The 26,266-nt window shown below is 40.6% G+C and overlaps 2 protein-coding genes across 6 annotated transcripts in view; both read right to left on the bottom strand.

Annotated features, from left to right (window-relative positions):
* Positions 1 to 902: 902 nt before the first annotated feature.
* MMEL1 (membrane metalloendopeptidase like 1) lies at positions 903 to 20,720 on the bottom strand. 3 transcript variants are annotated; one of them, XM_032448745.1, is made up of 24 exons: positions 20,472 to 20,720; positions 20,266 to 20,356; positions 19,903 to 20,066; positions 17,127 to 17,186; positions 16,336 to 16,497; positions 15,851 to 15,931; positions 15,347 to 15,442; positions 15,050 to 15,168; positions 14,312 to 14,377; positions 12,032 to 12,166; positions 11,307 to 11,396; positions 11,043 to 11,179; positions 10,781 to 10,874; positions 10,423 to 10,551; positions 10,043 to 10,141; positions 9,526 to 9,609; positions 9,154 to 9,257; positions 8,813 to 8,871; positions 6,935 to 7,054; positions 6,500 to 6,633; positions 5,979 to 6,044; positions 4,126 to 4,221; positions 3,545 to 3,621; positions 903 to 3,343 (listed from the first exon to the last, which is right to left on the bottom strand). In XM_032448745.1, exons 3-24 carry the CDS (start codon positions 20,054 to 20,056, stop codon positions 3,244 to 3,246), a joined length of 2,262 nt encoding a protein of 753 aa, XP_032304636.1. In that variant the 5' UTR covers positions 20,057 to 20,066; positions 20,266 to 20,356; positions 20,472 to 20,720; the 3' UTR covers positions 903 to 3,243. The 3 variants fall into 3 exon arrangements, with proteins under 3 accessions (XP_032304636.1, XP_032304635.1, XP_032304637.1); XM_032448744.1 differs by having other exon boundaries at positions 20,203 to 20,353; XM_032448746.1 differs by lacking the exon at positions 20,266 to 20,356.
* Positions 20,669 to 26,266, bottom strand: part of TTC34 (tetratricopeptide repeat domain 34) — a 19,180-nt gene continuing 13,582 nt past the window's right edge. For 2 of the 3 annotated variants that reach the window (XM_032448741.1, XM_032448743.1), the window contains 2 exons: positions 23,374 to 23,422; positions 20,879 to 21,574 (listed from right to left, as the gene is read on the bottom strand). The gene's annotated coding sequence lies outside the window, so the exon portion shown is untranslated. Of the gene's footprint in view, positions 20,750 to 20,878; positions 21,575 to 23,373; positions 23,423 to 26,266 lie in introns of those variants that run through there. The other variant, XM_032448742.1, reaches the window with a different exon arrangement.

Genomic DNA, 26,266 nt, shown 5'->3' with positions numbered 1-26,266 from the left:
ATTATATTCCATGAAAAAGAAACACAGTGGTCAGTAGGTTGTGCTGTTCTCTAGTTGGCTTATAATTACTCTGAGCTGACATCTGTTCTTGTTTCATGTAGGTCACTGGTAGCTCTCAGGATATGGGGGGCTGTAACTGGAGAGGGGAAGTATGACTGCAACAGGGCACGTGTGGGTCTGTAATGGGAAGTCGTAGCTCATGCACTTGGGTTGTGCTGGCAAAGACACAAAGTGACAGATGGAAAGATTCTTCTGCAGGTGGGAGGCATAATAAACTTACGTGAAAAAATATAGTAACTTCCATGTGCTGTAATAATAACTTGGAATGAAACCTCCCAGGCATATTTTAATTATCCCTTTAGCACTTGCATGTGCCAGAACTTCTAATGGCACATCTCCAGAGCTTAATGATTTTGCAGAGTAATTAAATTGTCAGCCATGTGAACCTCCTCCACCTGACCTCTGCACAGTTATATGCTGTTTCCCTTGCTTGGCATATATATATGGCTGTCATTTGCCTGAGTTTCTCAGTAGGCAACAACTTCCTAGCAATCAGTATCAGACAGTTTCATAGTCCCTCTGCTAAGACTTAAGTGAATGAATATAAAATAATTCTCCAGGCCAAAACTGCTGTTTGAATATAGTAACAAATGACAGTAGCTTTCACATAACAATTATATGCAAATCTGACTAGCCCCAGGACCACTTCTGATACTCGTTAGTAGCACTGTAATATTTGTAGTGAACTTACAGCTGTTACAGCCTGGTTAAAGCTGTTAATAGGACTGTATTACTGGCTGCATTGGAAGATACACGCATAAGGAAAAGGTTTCATTGCCTGAATATGAAATTTAGCTTTACTGTGTGGCATAGAGAACCCGAATAAGTGAAGGTGGTCAAAATGCAGTTAAATAGATTTTATTTTTGCCTGCCACCATACACAAATTAAATTACAAAAGCTGATCTATCAGAGCACTTGACTGTCTTGTAACCAGATGTCTGATGTTGAAAAAAGTCAATCTCTTTCAAACAGGAAACAGTAGTCAAATGATCTTTCTGTGAAGCATCAGTTTTAGATGTGATGAGAAAGGTTAACCTCACTTCAGCATTTCATTCTAAGGAGGGGGTTTAGATCATGTTGATAGCTATATAGGTAACACCTGAGAAAAATAAAGCCTACTACATGTATAATTCAATCACTTATCTATCTATCTATCTGTTTAGTGGAAAGGACTCTTGGAGCTTGTTAGTGTGTTCTTCTCTTTGCCTTTTTTTCGAGTGTGGATCGATCCTAATGTTTTCAGGCACTTACATGTATGAATCCAGCAATTCCCACTGAAAAATCATCTCTTCCTCTTACTTACCTGCCTTAAATCTGGGGCTTTGTCAGCATTTGTGCTCAAGTGCACTTCTCCTCAGTTGGCTGACACAGCTTTAACACAAAACCTAACATGATTTGGATTGCTTCTCCTGGAATATATCTCTATACAGAGTCATCTGAGGTGCAGTGCAGAAAAGAACTGGATATGAAGCAATTTTCCTCTTAACTGAGGTGAAAGCCAAACTTCATTCTTTGTGTGGTGCTTGTTTGCAGTAGGCAACTCCATGGGCTGAGCAGTCTGTTCTTCATCTTTTGAAGAGAGATTAAATAGATAAACCTGCAACTAAACCCCATGTGACTTCTTCCTGTCTATTCTGTGCTGAACAAAGACTTTGAAGGGCACGGATGAGTGGTTAAACCCTGAGGTAGCAGTGATTCTCTCAGAAAGTAATCTTCTAAATCTACTTTTCAGATAGAAAATAAAATGCATTTGAACCATATATTCTTAGCTGCAATAAATGCTACAATTTACCTATAACTCAATTTAACTTTATTAGGTGAAATGAACATTCATAAAGGAATGTGGAGGGCTTTATTCAGTGATTTATCCTGCTCTTATTGTCACATGGACCAGAATACTTCAATAGATCATCTCTGATGGGCAAAGCTGCTTCTGTTATGAGGTTTTCATTTATTTCCCTATTGTTTAGATAATCAAACCTCTTGTTTGTCATCTGCAAACAAAATTTGTGAAGCAAACAGTGCGATTTGGCACTTCAAGAGCTAAGCACCAGCAGTTGATATCTTGCTTTCCACTGATCCCTCTGCTAGAAAGAAAAACATTTGCTGGAAGAGTAATGAAAATGTATTTAATGTTGGCATTTTAAAATATCAACATCATATTAGGACACCTACTGAAGAAGATCACCCAGCTATTTCTATATCAAAATCCTGCTGAATTGGCCATTGTGTTGTATTTATTTATTTTTTTTAATTAAAAATAATGATATTACATCTTTCAAATGTAAATACTGTAAAATAGACTATGGCAAAATGAAAAGGCACAGGATTAGAACAACTTGTTTCCACTGTCACGTTTGCTATTTGCCCCAAAGTATTTTATACACTCCTACAAGAATAAGCATCTTTTTAAATACACCTCTGAAGGAAGAGACCCCATGGTTTTATCTCTAACAATAGAATTTGTATTCCTATGAATGTGACTTTCTATGTGGCAATACTCACTTTAAGGTCACGTTACAGTGCTCTTTGGAGCAGGACTCAAGTGCAGTAGAAGAGTACAGCTTTGCATGAAGTCAGCAGCCTACAGGCATTGAACATACAGCTCACGTGGTAACATCAAGACAAGTAGCAGTCTCTTACATCAAAGCAGTAATCAAAGTGCAAGTAGACAGACAACATGAGAATTTAAACTAGATTTAACCTGGATTTGGGAAGAAAGCACTAGAAACTGAATCAGAATGCTAGAAAACAGTTCAGTGAAACACCTCAAACAGGTCTGCTGAGTCTCAGAAGGCGGCATTGTAAGACATATTAAAACTGTTGCTTTCTGAAAAATAGATGTGCTGTTGCTTGTTGGTTTGTTGGGTTGGTTTTGTTTGTTTTAAGAATTAGTCTTTGTAACCCTGATGTGGTTTCTTAGTAACAGTCAGGATGTCATTTCCAACAGTCGTTTCTGTTCTGGAGCGCACAGTTCAGCACAGCCCATCAGTCACTGAGATGTTTGCATACGTCCCAGTGGAACCATAAAAGCTCAAGTGCTGCAGTTTCCTTGATTCTCACTCCAGTAGCTGCACCATTAGCCTTGGCTGTGACTGAGTGGGAGAACATCAGGCACACAGTTGGCAAGAACTGTTCATTGTGTCACCAGAGTTATGTCATTCTTGCCATTAGTCCTTTGGTTACCACACTCTGCATCTGTCTGCAGGATGCATGGCAGTGCCTTTTTTACAGTGAAACACCTCTGAGAAGGCTTCAAAGTTCTGCAAAGATCCCATCACCCTGAACAAAGAGAGGAAACTTATTTATATGGGAACAGTACACAGAGATAACTGCTCTGGAAAACAGAAAACCATGTTCATGGTGTGACTGAGTCATGTCTGTTAGCATGTAGCTGCGAGCCGTGTGCTGCTCTCTGGCTTTGCACTTCACTAGTGCAAAGGATTGAGCCGAGTAATGCTATCAATTAGTAAATAAACCCACCTGTATTTCAGAGGGCTGTGAACATCTGTCTTTATTGACTGGCTGGCATATTCTGGTCTGTAGGAGCCACACCAGACCTACATAAGGAGAATGAATTAGTGGATGAGTATTAAAGGAAATGCAATTTGGGTACATTCTTCCCTTTTATCAAAGTTCTTGAGGGGTGACCCTTTTTGTTACAATATTGTTGGAGTGTGTTTTAGAGAGGAAGCAGAATAGACGCAATTGTTTTCCCTAATTAGATTTAGTTTTATCTATATCTTTAGGACAGATAAACTAGCTCTCAATTAATGTCACCTGCGTGTTTCCTCAAAGGAATGAGCTTAAGTCAGACAGTCTAGGATGCACAGTGTTAGGTCCCTACTGTCAAACATCTGTTAGTCTATGGCTGCAAACGTGTGAATTTCTTATCCAGGCAGTAGGGTGAAACTGGACTCGGCAAATTTACTGTTTCTGCATTGTAATAAATAAGTGGAATCTGTAAGCTGAATATGCATGCAGCCGGTGGTGATCACTTTACAAGTAGAACTGGTGCTGTCTCTCAACTTTATGCTCATTTGTGGGTTTCTGAGTGTTCTTACCTGGGCAAAGTTGAGGAAGAAAAGCTGCTTGTGGGAGAGATTCAGTCCAGGCAATTTTGGTTCCTTCCCTTCCAGTTCCAGCCATTTTAAGTAAGCCTAGAAATTACCATGGATTCAATTCAGTGAAGCAGCAGGACAGACTGTTCATACACAATGTGTGTTCTGAGTGCTATGCTCAAGTGAGAGATTTCAGTCAGAGCTGTGTGTGAACTCAATATGTTTTCTGTTCTATGTTTCCCTAATTTTTGTCTTTCTGATACGAATAGTATGGCACAAGTCACTGTGGGTATTCTAATTAGACACATGACGATAATTTGCAGTCATCTTTGGAGAAATCTTTCAGCTGAAAACTGATTATAAACCAGGGAAAAAAATACCATTTTCTTACATGGAAGTTGAGTTCTAGGTTGGTAGTTGTTACTGGTGAGTGGACCTCTGCTGCAAGGAATGATGTTTATTCCTTAAGGACACTTGGGGATCCATTCTGGATGTCTTACAGTTTTACCCAGAGGTAGAACCTGCCACTCTGCCAGGCCATGTGTTTGCTGTTGTGTCTCAGCAAGCAACCATGGCACCACATAGCAGGTACTTTCAGCTCTAGTGTGAGCTTACAGCTGGATGTACATACTGGCTCAATAGGGCAACAGAGACACAATGACTGGGACTGCAGTTTGAGGTAAAATCATCAGCTTTTACATTAAATTTTCTGTAGGATTTTTTGTATCTCAAAAAGAAGTGTTAAGTCTTCTCTATACTTATGTGCTGATGATTTCTGTGTCTTCAGGTAACTGCTTATAAAATAGCAGATAATAATCTTGCTTGATATTAAATCCATTACCTCTTATTGTTACACATTAATTGGCCAATTTTCTTTTTTTAGGTATATTGACATAATGGAGACAAGTTAATGTGTCCTCATGCTGATTAATTTCAAATGTTCTATCACCTTATTCTTGTGGTTGCTGAGATAGACCCAGAGCACACAAAACACAAAAGGTAGAACTGGGGGGTTCAGATGCATTCAGCAGCACAGAGCCTCAGACATTCTGCATACAGGACGTGTCACACCACGCTGCTCTTCCACATTGGTAATACATCTTAGGATCACGTTTATATTCACATTAGTGAAGTAATTACTTTTAATGGTATTCCTCAGATTCAGACTTTTCAGTTTAGATTTCTCAAAATTCAGGATGTTCTTCTATAAACACCCTTAACCGTTACCATATTCACAACCGGAGAGAAAAAGTTTTACCCTGACATCTGCTGGGATTATTCTTAGAAAAGAACATTCCATGCTCACAGTTGAGCTCCACATGGAAAGAACCTTTGTGGCAATAAATACTGAGTTCCTATTCATAACAATGATTTGTAAACCTGGAGGGTTATGGATACTGGACTTCCCTGAGGCGAGGAGCTGCTTTCCCCTGTTTGAATGGACGATTTGCAGTGGTGTTTTTACAGATAGCAGCATAAGCTGTATTGCTTGGAAATTAGTCTGCTGCCATGTCATCAGCTGCTTGTGGCTGTAGCTGCCATTTTCAGAACTGGGAGATTTAGGAAACTGAGAGTGCTTCACCTTTTTCTTGCATAACATTGTGCCTGTTTATGAACATGGCCCTTGTTTACCTGAAACTGCAGCATGCAGCATCAAGCATTGTGTTACATCAGAGTATTAACAGTGTTCTCCTGGGTGAAAAATGCCAGCAATCCTACACTGGGTTTGGATCTATTGGGACAAAAACTTTATCAACAGGGTAATTAGATGTTAATTGTCAATTCTTCTATGCTATAAAAAGCATCCTGAATTGCTGAACATCAGGTAAAAATAACTCAGTGTATTTGAAATTTACCTTATAAGCCTGTCGGACTCCTCCATTATCTGCAATATTTTCTCCTAATGTGCTTATTCCACTGACCTGTGAAAGAATAATCATTCCTTTACAGTAACCAGTAACCTAAGAACCACGAGCTGCAGCACAGCTGATGGTCATGACTGGAACAGAAGGTAGTGGGGACTTTGTGCTAGGACAAAGAAAGGAGAGCATGCAGATGAGGAATTAACAGGATAAGAGACATAGGTTAGAAAAGAAGTGCTGCTGTTTTGCTAGGCTATGCTTTTTCATTCATCATTTGGATAGAAATTTGCCCTTTTTAGTGGTTTATTGAAGGCAGGTTTTAGAAGAGAAGTAAATCTAAAACTAGGAGTTTTTAATTCAAGAGGTGGTGGGAACTGCTGAATTCTTATCTCCAGACACTCTATTGCTGATTTGGAAGCAATTAGTCGAGATGGCTGTTTGCAAACCTGCATCAGCCTGTTTCCCCTACATGTCCTAAAACAACAGATCCTGCCGTTCCTGGCAGCTGTACTTACATTTTGTCCTCCAGCCAGCTCCCACGTGTAGTTCCCATACTGGTGAACCATGCAGCGAGACTGCTCCTTGAAATGCATGGCTGAGAAATTGCTCCACCAGTCAAACATGTTTCCATCTTTATCAAAGTTCCGACCTGTGTGAAAAACCCAATATGTTACTGGGTTACAGTACTGGAAATGGGACTTTGTTCAAAACTGTTTTACAGTACATTATAGAAAAGAAATAAAGTTAATTTATTTCAGAAGTTTGTGTGGGGAGAAGAACGATTCCTGTATTTCAAGGCAGCACTTGCTGCTCTTTTATCACAAAGAAGGAATGAGGGAAGAACGTAGTGCACACATTTCCTTTCACTTGTGCGTGGATCCTTCAGTCACATTAGTGTATCATTTTAATTTCTTACAACGCAATTAATACTTTCTGATTTATCTTCTCACCATTGTCGTCAAAGCCGTGAGTGATTTCATGCCCAATAACCATCCCAATCCCTCCAAAGTTCAGGGCCTGTGGTTGGTGTTTGCTGAAGAATGGAGGCTGTAGAATCCCAGCAGGAAACACTGCAAAGAGAGAGAGAGGGAGGTACTGGGAGCTGGATGGCTTTATTTCTGCACGCCTGGCAAACTACGTGGTTATTTGGTTTAAAGGTCAGGAGAGGATCTGAAATATAAGATGGTTAGAAACACACACCATTGTGCCTCATGTGAATTTGCTCCCCTCTGTATAAATGGAGAATGACAAGTTAATGAAGGTTTAATTTAGCACATTTCTTCTGAGAACCAAGCATCATTTACATTTCAGCTTTAGCCTCATTTGATCTATAACTTACAATGCAGTGAGCGAAGAACAGGAAATTTAGTAACTGTCTCCTGGAGATGGGTACAGTTTGTGTTTTCAAGTCATTTTATAGGGGAACTAATGGATGTTTTATTGCTTTATTTTGGGTGCAGAAAGGTGAGCAATCATATGCTGATTACCACCAAAAACACTCAGCATGTAAAACTGCTACAGACCTCCAAGTGCACTCCATGTCAGTCCTGGGAGGGCAGCAGGAGGCTGATCCTTCTTCAGTCTCTCTGAGAAAAGCCTTATATAGAAGCAATGGGATTTAGTTTTCTTCCCATTTATGTAAAATGAAAGACGTACATGCTTCTACAAGAGTTAAGACTGAAAGCACTTAATTCTGGTAAGATATTTTCTAGTAATTGAAATGTTGTAATTATGTAACAGATACTTTGTTCAAAGACTCATGCCTTCAAAGATTCTATCCATGCTGTCCTGGGCAGAAGTAGGTAGGACAAACTGCAGTAAGGAGGAAGCAGGAGACTGAAACTAGTGTGGAAAATCAGTTTCCACAAACTAGAGACAGGAAGAAAGAGGTTTAACTAACATCTACAGTGCTGGCAGCTGCTGTGCTTGGATTTTTGGCTTGTATATTCATCTACAAGTTAAGCCAACTTCCATGTTGTTTACAAGAGCAAAGTTGTAGAGGAACCAGGCTTCTTTAAGACCTGAGTTCACTGCTGGGAAGGCCAGCTCACAGCTGATTACAGTCAGTATAAAACCAGTGTCAGTAAGTAGGGATGGTGTGGCCTGATGGTGAGTACATGTGCAGCACCATGGTGGCATCTATTGGCAAGCTACAGGAGGAATGCAAATATGGAGTAGAAACAATTTGGTTCCTCTACTGCTTGAAGTGCTCAGAGTTCAGCAAGGACTCTACAGTATCTCTAGGCTTAATGTGAACTTCTGCATGTGCTCAGAGACGGGAATACATGGAACCAGACACATTCATCAAGTCTTCTTACATCTGAGATCTTGGCGACTAGGAACAAGAGGGATCAGGCTATTCAGCAGAATATCTCAGCTCTAGCATCCTGTAAGCAGAGGCAGGTTTCTTTAGTGTAGTATAGCTCTCAGCAAAATTATTTCTGTACCATCTGCGCAGAGAGCAAACTGGAAGGCTGCCTTTATGTTTATCAGGAATGTGGGAACATGAGTAGAAACAGCCCAGAACACACTCTGAGCATTCCCTGGTCGCTGAAGCTGGCACTTGTATAGTAGCAGTTACTGTCTCAGGCTTTCAAACATAAGGCTGTTCCAATTACAGTATATGAACTATGCCTGCCAAGTGGGGGGGTGGGGAGTTGAATATTCATCAACAAAGCTGCTGTTTGAAAAGAACAGCCTGCCTACCTTGCCCTCAGCTTCCACAAAGGCTCAGGCAGGTTTGCCTCCAGACAGCAGTCTTGCATGCTTCTGAAGCAATAACTGGTTAACTAGTTCCATGCAGCTGTTTAGAACTGTTATTAACCTACCTATCTGGTTCCGATTGGGAGAATAGAATGCATTGACCACTGCAGCTCCAATTATCCATCTGAAAAGAAATGTTGCACACCAAATCAGTTGTGAATTTTTTAAACATTCTTTTTACTGAATTACTCGTTTTTCACAAATGTAGATTGAATTTAAGAGAAGGGTTGGGATAGGGAAGAAGGGTGTCACTGAATGCAATTGGAAAGAAATACAGTGTTCACATCCTCCAGGAGATGCAAACATAGGCATTATTATTTATCTGAAGCATGAGTTAACACAATAACACCATTATTTCAGGACTTAGGGTTATGTACCTCACATGTACATGTTCCTTGAAACTTACATGTCTTGGTCAACTCTTTCTCGAAGTTTTTTCAAGCTCTTTTGGGCTCCAGCTCTCAGGTTTTCTAGGATGTTCTCAAAGTAATTGTGTTCACTGAAGTTTAGCTGAAGAAAGATATCTGGGTATTGGTAAGATGTGCTGAATGAGGAATTCTTTGTGCCACTGGATGAGGCTTCTAAAATATTTTGATTGCAAAGTATCACTTATGAATGCATGCAAAGAGCTAAAATGTTCCATACAATCAAGTTGATATGCTTTCTCATCACTTGGAAGTGATAGCTACTTAGGTGTAAGTACTCGATGTGGCAAGAAAGTAAGTGTAGGCTTCTATACAGAGGTGAGGTACTTACTGAGGTACTACGGTGTACTTACATTGGCATATTCCTGATCTAGCTTTTCATTCTGGTCTTCCAAAATATAATCTGGGTAGCCAATCTGTTCTTTAATTGCCAACGCCTAGAAGAAAAGAGTTTAACCTTTCTTGATTCAAATTCACTTTTGTTATTGCCCGCCTGTTTATGAGAACTGGGATGCAAATAGCTGAAAACATCCTATTGCCTGGTGAGACTTTACACAAACAAAGCCAAACATGGAATGTAAAGTCTCCTCCTCTTCACGTGTGACCAACCACTATGGCAAATGTGCTGACCCTAAGCATTATTTGACAGGATTCAGCTTAACTTCTTTTTCTTTGCATTGCACCAGTGCCAATAGTTATAAACTTTCCTTTGGGGAATTGCACTGTATTCTGTTGCCATATTAGCAGATACATTGGGTGTCATCTTCTCACTTATAATGTGGTTTAAAAGATTCATTAAGGGAAATAAAAATGTATGTGAGCTAATATTTCATATTCATGAAAGTACACTGAAGTTTCATGATGTCTCACCTTCTCACGAGCTTTTGCTTTAGATGCCTCATCCATCCACTGTAACTCATCTAAGGTCTCAATGAACACTTCACGAATCTTATCTATTAAATCTTGGACCTAAAAGAGAGGCAGTTAAAAAACAAATCATTTACATGCTATTTTTTCCCCAAACACAATTAAGGTAATGACGGGTTTCCTATTGAAAACTGATTACCCCAGAATGTGTACAAAGTGTTTTGTACCTGGCATTTAAAAGAGAATCACAAATGAGTTCTTATGCTTTCTGACTCATGGCTGGTGGGTATCTTCACCAGATAAAACAGGCTGAGAGATCAGATGGAGGGGAATGCTCACTGTGGACACTGGATGTACAGTAGTACAAAGGGGAAACTACATACCATCCTCTTGCTCTCACCAGCAAATGTCTCCCTGACATACATTGCTCCTACTGCGTTCTCCATGTTGTTGTTGACGTAACTCACACATTCTCTCCAGCGGGCTTCTTCCAGTGTTGTCCCATAAAGTGCCTAGAATATAAAACACCACAGGATCAATTCTGCTAATATGTCTTTTAATAAAATTCCTCTGCCAAACTGCTGCTTGATGACAAAGCTAACTTAAAGCTCAAGTTCCTGTTGTTCCTTTAACTTTGTTTTGTGATTACGTGCTCTAACAATGTCTTTGTGTTGACTTGGTGAATGGGGGACTCTCTTCCTAAAGAGGCTGCAGAGCATAATACTGGCAGAAGGGAAATACCTTCCTGTAGCTGGCCCGAGCATCCTTGAAACGCCGACTCAGGCTGCTGACTCGATCAATTACCAGTCGCCAAATGAGGTAGTTCTGGATGGTGCTGTGTGGAAAGCAAAGCTGAGTTTAATCCCTTATAAAAACAGTGATGCTGTATGATTCTCTTGTCTAAGAGAAGCCCTAGAAGAACTAGCAAGTGGGTCTAATAATTTGTTTCCACTGTATTTTTGTGACTATTGTCACAGAGTTGTTCCAAGTTTTATATTTTTACCTTGCTGAGTACTTGGAGATAATTGCTTTCAGCTCTTGCAAATAGGGCATGCCATATACAACAACTTCTTCTTCTGGGTCAACCTGAACACCTACTGAAGACATGACACCCTGGATGAAGAAGGTCCAGTTAAATTCCTAGGAAGAAAGGAGACACACACTCATGGTATTAAGTGCCTTAGTAACTGTCCACACTTTCTACAGTCCATGCCACTGAACACTGTAGTGGTGGTAGTAGAAGCAGCAGTCACTAGAGAACACTTACGTTCAATGCAAACTTTTCCTGTAGCTCTTTTAAGGTCATTTTGTTGTATAACAAGGTTACGTCATGTCTTTCTTCTGCTGGGGTAGTTGCCTGAAGACAAAGTTATTACTGTAATCAACTGACACAGATGTCAATAGCTGAAGTCACGTGAACATGTGCACACATATATACATGTAAACATCACTGAGAATAAGAAAAGGTTTGGGTTTTGGTGGGGGAGGAACAAGAGCACATTGTTGGCATCCAGTGTTGCTTTCTACATTTCAGTACAACAACTCAGGCACCTCTAATTCAATAATGCTTCATTAATCTTTTGAAGCAAGAGATTCCCTTCATCTTTCTCAGAATGGACAACCAAGCTTTTATAAGTCTACAGCACCTCAAAAAATGCAAACTAATGATGCAAGGGAGCTCACCCTGGGGTTGTCACAATGTGTGTTTAACAGAACATGACGTACTTTGATGTAGGAGTCTTCCAAACAAACAGTATGGCGAGGGTTAGAGCAGACATGATAGCAGTGCATACAGTAGAGATAATTATACACACAGAGGCTCTGACTTCTGGGCTGCTCATGGCACAGAAAGTTTCCTTCTCTCCTCACCTCCCTCTTTTTGTTTGTTTTTTTTCCTGGCCATGAGTTTTTTACTGCTGAAAAAACAGAGTAAGACCCTTCCTCCTTCCTCCTACCCAGACATCCAGAGAAGATCTTCATTGCTCTACTCACATTTGCAATATCTGTTTCAAGCTCCATAACCTTTGCCATCTCCTCTTGGACAAACAAATCATCTTTGGATATATTCATGTCTTCTCGGATCATTTTAGCAATAGTGATCATGAATTGCAGGTAAGCTTCTCTTACCTGCACAGAAGAAATTGTGTGTGTGTGTAGGGTCATAATGAAAAGGTTTACCATCATTTCTCATTAAGCAAACGATTGTTATTTTAGCTTTTAGACTGCTATGAAAAAGCTGAGCTCAATGGCACAGCTTTTACACTCCACTTCTAATTTTCTTTTAATTTTCCTTTTTCCTTACCGTAACAGACATTACTGCAATCCTTCGGACCTGTGTTCATCCCATAATACTTTGCAGTGCAGTTCCCAGTCTCAAAACACACAACAAAAGCAACATTTTTTTACATTTCTATGCAAGCTAACTCTGCAGTATGGGGTTAGAATTTCAACCAGAGCAAAAAGAAAGCACTGTGCTTGCATTTGCACTATGGGGATTAGTGCTTCCTACTTGCCAAAATACCGGGCTAAACATGGAAGGGTTTAGGTTCTCTGAAATTAATACCATAAATCCTCTAAGCTCTGTTTTTACCTACTGAAAGAAAAGCTCTCTCGGATGGGTCCCAGTGATACCTTTGCTTTATTTGTAAGATGAAGCAATGGCTCTGAGTTATGCCTGAGAACACACCTTGAAAGGAGATCTGATTGCTGAGTACAGATCTATGATACAAAAAAAGCTTAATATTACCTATTATTGCATACTTTTCTTCCTCCGCAGACCTCAGTAACCAGATAAATAAAATAGCTGTTGTGAAATTGAGTCCGGGCACTTACATGATAATGGTTTGTGTTTTTAGGCTGAATGCTGAGGCCTTAATCAGGCTGGACTCCCACAGGCCTCAGTAAGAGTTGTGCCAAAAGATGCTGGACAACGCAGAGGGGGAGTTTGGGTCATCAGTTTGGCTCATTGTTTGTGGGAAGTGAGCTGTTAAATAGCAAATAAAAAGGGGTTGTCTCTCCTCTTTATTCATAAAAATTAAAAACACAGCCCTTTTTATTTAATTATTTTAAATGCTATTGGGTTTTCTTTTGTAAGTAAAGATAATCCATGTACTGTGCTTGATTTGCTACCCCCTGCAAGGTGTTCCAGGTAGGATTTTGGAGCAGGGATGCATAAATGCTCCTTTTGATGTAACTGCTACTACGTAGGTTAAACTCGTAGAACAGAATCCTGGTTCCAGCAGCTCCCAGCAAACTTTGAGCAGCTCTTTGTTGCTCCCAACACAGCCATGTGCAGATTATATGTTGTGTATTATGAACAGAAGTTGGCAGTTTATAAATGTGGCCAGAAGGTGTGGAAAAACAATCTCACAAAAATTTCACAGGCATGTATTTTAGACCATATAATACATGGAAATCTATTCAAATGAAGCCATAAAGCTGGTCTCTCTCTTGTTTTAATTTTTATATTTTTTAATCTGTCTCCACAGCCAAGAAATGCTGATCGTTCTCTTTCTACTCTCTTCAATTCATGCCAGGAAAATGAGTTTGATATAAAGTTGCAAATCCTCATTGCCAGTATGACATAATTGATGATTAAAAAGTACAAAAGCATTATTTTGAGCTTGGAAACATAAATTAGTAAGATGCTGCAAACACAGCCTGAGAAGTATTCACAGAAACCTCACACTTCTGCCCTGCACCCTGATGCAGAAGAGCAGATAGGATTTAGTCTCACAACTGCCATATATTTTTTGGGGAACACAAGCAGGGGAGGAAGGAAGTGGCAGCAGATTCTTACCAGCTAATTACAGTAATTAACATTGCTTTTGCCATTCCATGTAAAACTTTTGGTATTGTATGCTCAAATACAGAGGAATTATCACTTTGGATTGTATTGATAACCAAGTTTTCAATACCTTCTATGATAGCAACCAGTGCCAGAGGTTTTAGAAGATACAAGCAACATAGGTTCACGTTTTTTAGTGAAAGTTATCCTTTAAAATTAGAAACTGTTAAAAGTTATAAAATACAGATATATTTTGTTCATATGACCTTCTGATCGGTGTGAATTAGACACTTCTGTGGATATTATTGTTCTGTCCTTTTGTAAAGTTGATGAATCTTTGGTATAAGTAGAGAAAAATGTAGCAGTGAATGTGATAATCTGCTCTGCAACATGAAGATTCGTATGTTTGAGTTTTCCAAAACACAGGAATACTTCATGATGTTACTGTAGAAGCACATGATAAATAAATTACAAGGGGTACTTACCCTTCGGTAGTTGCCCCCATTAAAGTAGTAATCTCTGGATGGCATTCCTAAACTAGGTTGGTCAATCTGAAGGAGATGATACACATTTCTTTAGTTAGTGATGAACAGGATCTGGTGCTGTCCAAAGTTGTCCTTGAAAGGCAACATCCTTGAGATGCTGCACATGCCATCCAGTGTTGGAATGGCCAACAATGAGCTATCAACAGACATTCAAGAACTTCAGCTCTCTGGAAACTGAGGTGAGATGGAAGGTACAACCTCTGTCTCTGAATATCTAGGTGATGACAGGATGGATACTTAGCATGGGTTATTGAAAAGGTCTTTAAGTTGTCACCGAGACAGAAAAATAAATTCAAGCAACTTAGAAAAGAAGCTGCTTGACTTGTGGGCTACACTTCATGCACGAACAGGCTCTGAAATGTATACATACCAACTTCTGAAATATGGTATCCTGCTATATAGCAAACCTCACAATCATTTTGCAAGTCACAAGCATTTTCAACCCTTAATGTTGTAAATCAGCAAAGGTCCATTGCTTTAGCTGAAAAAGCAAATTATGCTACTGTGGAAAGCTTCCCAAAATGACTTTGAGATGTATCTGACACTTGAACCCTTACATAAATTTTGCCAGTTGTGTATACCCACTAACTTCATAGAAAGCTGATCCATATGTAGGGGAAATAAGAACATGTTATAATTCTAATGCACATAAATAATTCCTTGCAATATTTTTCTTACATAGATGATGTGTCTGCTGGAATCCCGGTCATCATTCCATACAAACATGTCAATGAGGACACGTTTGTTAAATCTGGAGTTCATTATGGAGAGTTTCTCTTCCATGCTCCAGCTTGGTTCTTGGAGATAAAAGGAAAAACATACATTATTTATTAATGTATCGATGTGAATAGGACATATACGTATGTGCTGCATCCTACATTTCAATCTTTGCTTCAGAAGGAAAAGCCAGGCTATCCAGGTCAGCTGTCACCTCAGTGCAGTAAATTATTCTGCCTCTTTCAGGCACAGTATTACCTTTGGTATTGTTCCAGTCTGCAGAAGCCACTGGCCAATCTCCAACCACTGTTAAGACCTCTAGCAGAGGCAATGAATCTCGCTGCTCTATAAGACCTGAGAGAGGAGAAACAAATACTGTTTTGTTTTGGGAAACTGGGAGGTAAGGGGAGGAAGAATGGAAGAAGAAGAAAATAGATAATATTCCTTATAGCTTAAATCTAGAACTGAATCTATCATTGTAAAAAACAAGAGAGACCATGAAATCATCAGTCTCCTGCTTTAGTTTGATTGAATGGCTTTGGAAAGAATGAAATGAATTGCAGTTTTGCATTCAGAAGGAAAGGCTTTGCATGTTAGAGGATGGTAAGCAGCATCCATGCCATACACCACGGCATTTGTGCCCATGTAGCTGAAGAATGATGTTTCAGACAAGGCTACAGAGATTACTTGGATATTATCTGGACCTTTGTTCAGGTTGTACATTTGGTAGTGAACAAAGGAACAAAACAAGTAGGGACTCACTCTCATTCATGCATGACTTGTAAAGTATCTTAGCTTTCTGAAATGCTGCTCTGTCCCCTTGATCTGAAGTCTCCAGCACACCTGGGGAAAGAACCATTGCCGTGAGATTTTTGCCCTGCAGATCTTTGATCTTTTCATAGAAATCACTGAGAATTCAGGTCTGTGAAAAATACTTGTTACCTTAGGCTTCAATTACTGTTAAACTGGAGTGCTCTTTAAAGGAGCTATGAAAAGAACAAAGTGTCAGGAAGGACATACATGCAGCTTGTCCATCTCCCTTTGAAGTTAGTACCAAATCACCTGTGGCCAATTTTTAGTGGGAACAGGATGTTACGACAAAATGGATGTAGTAAAAGATGGAGAGATTAAAGGACTGGAGATAAAAATATCACAATCACGATCAACACTTTGTCATGTACAATCCATAGTGAGAGCTGAAACTAAACACAAGTGTGTAACCAAGGATAGAGAAGCCTCATTCCTACCTTTTAGGATGATCTCCAGCTCGTCTCTCAGGATGTCAAAAATGCTGTATCTGGAGCTAGTTTCTGGGATAACATGCCGGTTCAGCCAGCCCCCACAGGCATACTGGTAGAAATCCTTGCAAGGATCAGCTGTTGTGTCCATATTCTGAATTATTCTAGCAGCTACATATCAAAATTAGAGAGTTGAGTTCCATAAACTACACAGTAATCTCTGGGACTACCAGAGACTGCCACCAACACGCCTGGAAAGAAGGTACCAAGCTGCTGAATGTGGATAAGACAAGCATGAGCTGAGGCACCTGCCTATAAAGTCAGTGTTTCCAGGGGGTAACTGAACATTCCTGTTGTGGTCTTACCTCTCTTAATTGCATATGATGGAGTTATACCAGTAAATGCTTGAAATGAATAGCCCTGTGTGTATAATCCATTCTTCTTGGCAGAATTAATTCTAAGGAGATTTCTGTGATACTTTATAGGTATAGACTGTGTTGGTCAATTCATACAATTGTGGCTTAGGCTGGAGAACCATTGACCATAATGGAAATCTTCCTGTACTACTTCCTTACCATGAAAATGAATAATGGAGAAATAACAGCAGTTTTGGTGTTTTTTTTTTGTCCCAGTGTTTGCACCCGGAGCTGTGTTTGAGGACAGCTGTAATTACTGCCTTTGGCAGAAGTAGTTTTATTCCTTTAACACTTAAATAGTCTTAAAGCCTGCCTTGTTTATTCAGATTGGGCAGACCACTTGTAAAGCATCACTTCTACAATAATCATTATAAGAATCATTACCTGCTGTAACACAACCAGGAGTGGTGCATATATTGCCTGAATTGGTTCCATACTGAGTGCCTGTAAGAAAGGAGTAAGAGAACAGACAGAATTAGTTGGAAGTCACTATCAATGTCATCCACCAACAGTTCAACCTCAGTGTCAGTAAAAGATATCAGACATCTCTTATCTGTGGATACACGTGGAACATTTCTGTGCAAGAAGAACAGCAGCATTCTCAGCAGTGAGTTTTAACACACCTGCTCATTGTCTCCATGGTAGAAATGTTTTGCAGTAGCTTCTAAAAGAGGGGGAAAAAACCCAAACAAGAAATAAATATGTGCCACTATTATGTGAAATGAGCCTGTATCCCCATTCCAGCAGCATTCCAGTATCACTCTTTGATATCAGTTTTCTCCTTTTTAATTCAAAGCTATACTGAAATATTCCTTAAGTAGTAATACTGGTAAGGGTGACAAGTGCACTGAGCATGCTGTATTTCTTCCACCATTTCTCAGGGTGGGACAGGACTCAGATGAAGCCTGTTTTTCTCCCTCTATTATAACCTCACGGTGTTTAACTTTAGTTTCTGGAATCCAGCTGCTTTCAACAAGATTCTAACCCCTCATTCAAAAAGCACTTGTGATTGTGAAAATGTAACCGAGATGCATAAGCAGGGAAGCCAAACCTGTTCTGAAACCTTGGTTGTATACTCAGTGCTCTGAAACTCTGCCATAAAAAGAGATGATCAGAAATGGCTGGTGAGGGGCTCTCAATTTACTTCTGAAAGTGGCTCTTTTGTATGTCTTTCATTTTCCTGACAAAGAACCAAACCGGCCTGACTGTGTATGAGAGATGACCAGCACTGTCCTGTTTTACCTCGTGAGGTATTTGTTGACTGAGGCTTTGCATGCTGCACTTCTTGAACCTCAAAGAACTGGTAACAAATGTAAAATGCATCTTTCAGCCCATGAACACTTGTCAGATGGAAGGCGTTCCTCACTTCCAGTCTGGCTGAGTATCATCTTCCGAGTTCATCTTCCGAGTGATGACTTCTTTAAGAAAGCAGGTTGCTTATCACAGTCTTACTGAAGCTTCTTTATAGATAACCAGACCTGAGCAATCATTCTGTGAAGTAAATGAATAGCTACAAATCTTACCTGAGCGAAACCTACAAACCTGGGAGCCAGAAGGTGAATAACGTATCAATTAAATGGATGACTTGAGTGGTCAGGACTGGCAATTGAGAATGCAAATTGTTTGCAACTCATATCTGTTCAGAGAAGTCACTGATTATGACTTGACAGCTACAATATGTGTTGAAATGTTCTTCAAACTGTAACTGCTACAAGTGATGAGATTTGGAGGTTGGTAAATATTTGTGGAACATAGCAGAGAGCTGTGAAAAGGCTGCCAAGATGGGTGTGTGGGTGGTGATGGAAAGATGTAATTGAGAACATGCTGTAGTCAGATTCAAAAACGAACGACTTCACTTGTCTGCATCCCAATCTTTGCTCACCCAAATATTACTCTGCTGTTCTTACTAAACTTTTTCTAGCTTAGTTAGGCAAGGATTTATGAGTATGAAAGGATCAAAAATCCCCACAGAGCTCCTAGATCTGTGGAACTGCTGCTGCTTGAGCTTTGCTCATTCTCTTTTTTGTTCATTTGTTTTATCTTGGTATGTAGATAAAAGAAGAACAAACTCTTAATGTTCCACGAACTAAATAGCAAACAGGCCAAGCAGCACTTCAGCTCTGCTATCATTCTGCACTCACGTTCTCCTCAGGAATGACTGAATCTGGGAAACATTTCAAATGAAAGCTTAATTGCTGATACAGGCCTGAAAAATATTTATATATTGGAATTCTTTTTCCACAAACAAGCTTTCTGTGTGTGCACACACTGGCTTTGTATGCAGCACAGACTCTTCTCATTGCTCTGGATGTGAGACCAAGATTTGGACAAATATTAATAATGCCGAGTTTTGATTTTCCCAAACCCAAGAAGCAATGAGTACAGCAGGTTTCTCATATATTTTATGCATCCAAGCAACAAAAATTCTTCATAGCTCAGTGTACTGATACAGAAATGCCTGCTGTAGGACTTAGCTTATGGGAGTTTTTCCTCCTCTCTTAAGCAGAATAAAAATGAACAACTTACTGCTGAGTGTTATGAATACCAAACGCTCAGGGATTTCATCCAGCATTGGAACAAATGCTGATAGCACTCAATTGCTGGCAGTGAAGAAGTAAACAATAAGAAAGGCTTTTTTCCTGAATTATTACTCCCCCAAAACGGGGAGTATCCCTGCTCTGCAATTAATGCACTCAGGCAGAGCACATCGAATGTGCCTCGTTGTCAGGTTGCTGGCAAGTCATTCTCATAGAAGTCACTGAAGCACATTTCACCTGGAGCTCAAATTGCTCGATGCAGTATTAAAGAAGTCTCTCCCCCCTCCAGCACTGACACTTATTTTACACTTTCATATTGTACTATAAAATATGGAAATGTAAAAGCACACACACACAGAGGCAGTTTTCCCCTCTGAAACAGTGCAGCATTTTTCGACCTTTGTCAGATGATAAACTCGACAAAATGCACAAAATCACTTAGATCTTACTTCATATAACGAAATAAATGCCAGAATCCCCTCTCAGTGAGCTTCGAATATAGCAAAGTCCCTCAGAGAGGTGAGCTCACCTTCTCTCTGTATTATTGCTTTCATTTGGCTCTGCAGAAAAGACTTTACCATTGTTTGCAGGGGAAAAAGGAAAATTATTCACAGGTTACTTACCTCTGCTGCTGGCATACAGGATTACCAGGGCGACTGCAGAGCAAGTCATGAGGAGCAGCAGGACAGCCAGCCCAATGGCCACGAAGCGCCACGATTTCTTCCCAGATTTTGTTGATTTTTCCACAATATCCATCTGACTTTCTGATTTCCCCATTATTGTAACTCTAAATTATGGAGGGGACGGTAAGAGAGAATTAGCTGCGCAGCTAAATCAGTACGGGGTGAATGCATGACAAATCGGGGAGTAAAAGGAAGCAGAATAAAAGCAAAGATAGGTAAAGAAAACTTCCAAATTATTACATGTATTTGTCCATTTGATTGTCCACAGATTTGCCAACCTCATTCTCCATTCTCCGTGCCTACCAGGTTGCCTGCAGTCAGGGCGTGCTGCTGGGGCTGCGCTGGGCTACGCCACCCAGACTCAGTGGTGCCGTGTCATCGCTCCAGGAGCCTGCTTTGGGAAGTGTGAGAAAGTCTCATGACTAGCAGTTGGGCAACTCCTTTCTCCCAAAAGGGGAAGGAGGGGAAAATCTGCCTCCTTCCACTCCTCGCTTTGAAAAGTATCTCACCGTTTCCAATAATTTTCCTCTTTTCCTCTGTGGATGTGAGTGGCTCTGTTAGCAGCAGCAGAATCCAAATAGAGATCCTTCCAGATGCGAGTGTCTTTGAGCTGTGTCTGCCCTGTCCTTAGCAGAGATGGAGGGTTTGGAAAGGAGAAGGCTCCTGCAGCACGTATCAGCTCCCAGGCATGCTGGAGCTCCTGACTCCCAGCTCCTCGGTCTTCTTAGAGCCATTCCCAAAGTTCTGAGCTCAGCCGTGTGCAGTTCCCAGCTTCAAGCCGACGCTCCTGAGCAGCAGGGGGAGGAGGGGTTGCATCATGCAGGCAGGCTGAGGGCTCTGTGCTCACAGCCTGCACGCTGCACCGCTGCTGCTGAGTTCCCTCCAGCTTTCCTGCAATGTGCCACCAGGTTACTTGGCTGCTGTGCTCACAGGAGGAGTGATGAGGAGTCAGAGGTTGAAACCTACCGTAACCTCCTGGCCCTGAGAGTGCTGGCAGCTTTCAGTGTAATACACGGAGTGGAAGCACGCTGATTTCTACATAGGTGTGGGCAATGTGCAGAACTCCTTTGTGCTTCCCCTTGAAAATCTAAAAGCTAACAGTTGGGTAAGACAGTAGAAGGATGGGTATGTCATCTCCCTTCCCTTCATGCAGTTATTTTCTAGAGCTGACTTTGGTATGGAGGGAGAACAGTTTGTTCTATTTGTCTCCTGTTTTGTGCATGGAGCTACTGTAACTTACTGCCAGAGTTAACTGTAGACTGTAAGGCTGGTACTTCTCAAGCTGAGAACTTCACCAGCACTCTCAGCTCTGAGTGTGGCCACAGGGAAGCACTGGGGGCAGAGCAGGGGCTTCTTTGTGGCAGTGCTGTTTACTGGGATGTGCAAACAGAGTGTTCCAAGAATATGAGCACAGACGTGTTTCCCTGAATGGGGCAGGACACAATGAACGCCGGTTTCTTCTGCCAGGAGTTTGAGCCTCCTCTACTAGTCAGTGTTAATCTGCCCTTCCTTCAGAGTTAAGTTAGGCATCTGTCAGCTCTTCTCATCCCTCCATCTGAAGAGGAATCCAGGAACTCAATGATCTGAACAAACCCTTGCAGACCCGGCCTGTCTGTATGTGAAAGGTAGTCACACAAGTGAAGGTTGCTTAGAAGAACAGTTATTTAATTTTCGTGCCAGATGATCTATTATTTCTCTTTTTAGGGCGTCTAGCAAAAGAACCTGCTATGTCTGTGAACCTTCTTTCTGGCTGTACAGTTTTATTGTTGCCATGCAATGCAGCTGGCTCTGAGGAAGGTCTACATACTGCAGTAGACAAGTGCCTCACCAGATTTAATGCAGATACTTTTGTAATGAGGCTGTAAGTCACCAAAGAACATGATTTTTCCCATTTGGCAGATGGAGAATCAAGATGCCAAGAACCCATGACCATTGTGCCTACTGCTTTCTGTGGATTGTGATTAACGCGGTATCTCACAATGCCATGAGGGATTTTGAGGTGTGGACCCTTGCCCTCCCATATAGCCAAAGGACAGAAAAATTACAAAGCAACACCTGTAATGATTCAATGATTCAAACAAGGCCTAAAGTGATTTAACTGAGGTCATGCCTAAGCACCAAGGAAATAGATCTCTTATGTCTCCAGATAATTTGCGGATTCCCTCAATACACCTTGTCCTGGTCATAACACAAATACCACAGCTGGTTTTTAGTTTTCTTTTGGGAGGAGATGGGAACTATATCCAGCATTTTTTGCGTGTATCTGTAATGGTTTCACTTCCTTGTACAGCTGAGGAAAAGGTGTACTGTTTCCAATAGGAAATAGAAGGAACTTTGTGTGTTGCACTTCCAGAACTTCAGCTTGGAAAGTCAGCAATGACACACGCTTTGTATTCCTATTACTCGTGCAGCTTAGCTCTGAAATGAATGACTTGTTATTTGTAAAGAAAATGTTTCCATTATCACTCCTCAAGCAGGAATCAGTGACAAATGGTTTAGGTGGTGCAGAGCCTGTTCTGGGGTAGGGAATGTAAAAAAATGGAGGAAATGGATTAATAAGATTTCCATGTTCTGTCAGGTCCTATTCTAAATCATTTTGTTAAATCTTTTTCTGCTGTAAGCCTGCAGCTGGGTAAGCAATAGCAGTGCACCACCCAAAGCAGTCATCCAGAAGTTTGCAGTTATTGGAGAGAATGAAGGAGGTGCCTGATTAATGATATCATTTTCTATTGGGAAAAGCTGTTTTTGCCACCTCAAGACTCAAATTTGCACTGTTTTGGCAAACACAGCATATACTTCAAGTGTCTTAGGTACGTACACAGTGGTTTTTCAGGGCAGGTACAACCAAGTCAATGGGAAGGCATGAGACTGCCTGGCAGTGCTCCAAGCTTGCAGAAAATGTGCAGTCTGACATGAAAAAACCAACTGCAGCCCAGTCCCCAGTGACTGAGCACAGTGCATGGCTCCAGGACAACCACTGTCCTCGGGTTTAGAGAAGCAGGGATGCAGACTGCAGGGGATAACTCATTGTGTTCAGAATGATGAGACTGTCTTTGAAAGACAGCACAACTCCATCATCTGTTAAATAGCAGGATATATATATAGCTATGTATATATATTAATGACTGATATTTTCTCCTAGCTGGATGGATAACCAGGTGTGTGTAGTGTAAATAACCTCCCAGTAGATGCACATGCAAAACAGATCAGAATCAGTAAATCCTCAAAGTTTAGATTCTCTTTCAAAACTCTCCCTCATCCTCTCTCTACAGACAAGACGTTTTGAACACCATCAAATATTATCAGACAGCAGTGCTATGCTATTAGATATAAAGGAATGGTTTCTGCAGTGCATTTCTGAATGCATGCTCACTGCACAGAGCAGCTGGTAAAAAGGAGAAGTTGTCTTACCTTTGTGTTGCGGGGAATATTTTTCAGCTCCAGAAGCTCCTTGTGCTTTCTGCAACAGAATCAGACGTTCACATTTTCCAGCAGTCAGAAACAAATGCTTATTCTCATTACCAGCACTGATACCCTACCAGGGCTTCTCCTGAGGAATTGGTTTGCCCAGTACTGTGCCTACACCTCCCTCTCTTCCTTGTACATTCCTTACACACGGGTCTGACTGCAGACTTATCAGGGAGAATTAACTCTTTGCACCATATTAAAAATCACTTGATCTACACTGGAAAGCAGATGGTGCAGCAAACAGTACCACTGCTATCCTTAATGGAATAACACGATTTTCTAGCTTGTTAGCACTTAGAAAAGTCTCTCCTGTTACAGTAATTAATTCTTAGGAAAGTTCTCAGTTTAATTTTACATGCTTCTATTCTTTCCCAAGAGGTTTTGAAGCATCTGTGTCAGGAAGGCAGGAAGGCATTCTGCAAGGCAACGTCTGCTTTTCCAGGGCTGAATATTGCAGTTATGTTTCAGTGACACAACCTTCTATAGCTCTATGTGCACGAATTAAGGGAGATGCTTTGTTTTGCTCCATGGGAAGATGGATTGCAAACACAATGATTTAAAATTACTTTAGTTGAAATTATTTCCAGATACAGGATGGATAGAAACATCAGCAGTAACGTTCACTAATGTGTATCATGTGCATCTTTTAAATGAAGGAAGATATTAGTGTGTGCAATCAGTCATGTGAATCTGAACACCATCTGTAAGAGACAAACTGCAAGGTGCTTTTTGATAAATCGTTACATCTTCAAAGTATTTTGTACCCAGAATTAAGAGATATAGACAAATATCCGAAAATAAGTATTATCCCCATTTTACAGATGGGACAGTCACATAAAGAATCAAAGTCAAGGTTGGATTAATCGCTGCTGATGCCACAGGAGCCATTGTGTCTTGTCTGACATCTGGCAAAATAGAGAGCAAAGAATTTCACACCAATTAATCTATTAAATCTATAATCTCTGAGCCTAAAATAAGACCTTTAGAGCTGTCATAAAGATGCTGTGCCTTCTTTAGATGTGTTGCCTCCGGGGCACCGATGGAAGCATACATCATATTTCTGGTGTGAGGATCTCTGGAAATGTGAATGGTTCAGTGTTTGTAAGGTCAGAGCCATCACTAGTGAAGTCGTACGTGTATTGCTGGTTGTGTGTAATACAGTAAAAATAACAGCAACACAACCAGCTTAAGAACAAACAAAAACATTTTGTAGGTGGGAACAGACTTGAGTACGTGCTTAAAAGATGTGTGGAATCAGGTCTTGATACAGCCCATTAAAAGTTAAGAGTCAGGTCAAAGTTTCCTTGCTGGAAAGTGGTTTGAGTCTTCCCAAAATGATGCAGTCTATTATAAACTGTCAGTTCTATGGCATTTCCTTCTACATCTCTACTTACTGTGTAATTATATTGCAGTTCATCAGTCAGGTTTATTAGGAAGCTTAATTGGATCACATTAGCTGGCATTTTAGCTATCCAAAACAGTTGAGAATGCAATCAATTAAAACATCCAAACACATTAATGATGTAGACAGAGGGTAATTTATATAGATGGCTAATTACCTGTTTTCTTCAGTAAGTAGGTTTTATTGCCCAGGATGCATGAGAAGAAATGGCACTGCAAAAATACTGTTGGTCAGGTTGCAAAGGAAAGCAAATGGTGAAGTATAAATGTTTCTGTTGTTCAAACTGTATTAAAGGAACTCCACTGGTACCAGCAGGCAGATGTTCCCAATACTGTAGTATTTTAACGTGATTTTTAGAGAATATACTGAGTGTATTACCAGGCTCTGAATGTCTTATAATATGACATCTGGGGTTTCTAAGCAATCAAGATGCTCCATAAAACGGTCATTTTAAACGGAAGATAATAATCAGTCTGTTTCTCATTTCATCCACTACTGATCTGGAGCTGAAGACGTGGCTCCCTTGTGAGTTCAGGGCCCTGCACACTGTGCTGTGTGACACTGCCTGGTGTGCTCCCTGCGTTGGAGCAGGAATACACAATACACAGCGCTGACTGGGAGATGGAAGTACAACTGAGGGGCAACAAAATGCAGAGCAGGAATGCAGTGGATTCCTTATCGTCCTGCATCCTGCTCACTCCAACTCCCCCTGTGGCTTTAGTGCTAAATTTTGTCATTTACTGCGAGGCAGTTCAGGAACAAAACATGTAAACTTGTTATCAGATACTGTTCTTAATTTCCTTTCTAATCTGTGGGGAAATTCTTATGGCAGTTCATTCTCTCAACGCAGCGAACGTATAGATATGAAAATGATTGGGTTGAATGGTGAGACACTTAGACTCACTGCTAGCTTGGCAAGTTAGTGCCTTCTAAGTAAGGAGTCACATTCCTGAAGGGGTCATTAAGAAACAAGTTGATGGAAACAACAGGTTCTGACATACACTGGTTGAGCTGACATATGACTGAAATAGCTGAGACACCAAAGGCAGGCAGCATTACAATGCCAGGGATAATTCCATGTAAGCCATTAAATTAATGATGACAGTGAGTCCTCAGAGCTTGGCAAATTGGAAATTGCTCGAAGCAGAAGCAGTACAACGATAACACAGTTAATCTTCCGCAGAAAAATGATAGTAAAAGGAATGGCTTTTAGATTAGCTGTCATTAAAGTGGAACATCTGCCTCTGCGAGTCAAGTGGACTGTCCTTACTTATAAACACAGGAACTCATTAAAGTTAGTGGGTTTGTGTGGCTGTGAGCCAGAGCCACATTTCCACCACGCTGTAAATATGGGAAGCTCAGCGGATTACACTGCAAGTCAGGAAGATGAGTTCCCAGGCAGCGTGTCAGCCTCAAGGATGCATGTGATCCATC

The sequence above is a fragment of the Coturnix japonica genome, chromosome 21, assembly GCF_001577835.2.
Source record: "Coturnix japonica isolate 7356 chromosome 21, Coturnix japonica 2.1, whole genome shotgun sequence".
NCBI classification, from domain to species: Eukaryota; Metazoa; Chordata; class Aves; order Galliformes; family Phasianidae; genus Coturnix; species Coturnix japonica.
This window is presented reverse-complemented; position numbering and strand designations above follow the sequence as displayed.

Excerpts from the sequence above, each read along its gene's own strand:
- MMEL1 (XM_032448744.1), bottom strand. The coding sequence starts at position 20,252 with ATGGAGAATGAGGTTGGCAAATCTGTGGACAATCAAATGGACAAATAC. Across the intron at positions 17,187-19,902 it reads CCTGTATGCCAGCAGCAGAG|GCACTCAGTATGGAACCAAT; the intron begins GTAAGTAACCTG and ends CCTTTCTTACAG. Across the intron at positions 4,222-5,978 it reads GAGTCCGACAGGCTTATAAG|GCTTACTTAAAATGGCTGGA; the intron begins GTAAATTTCAAA and ends GGTAATTTCTAG.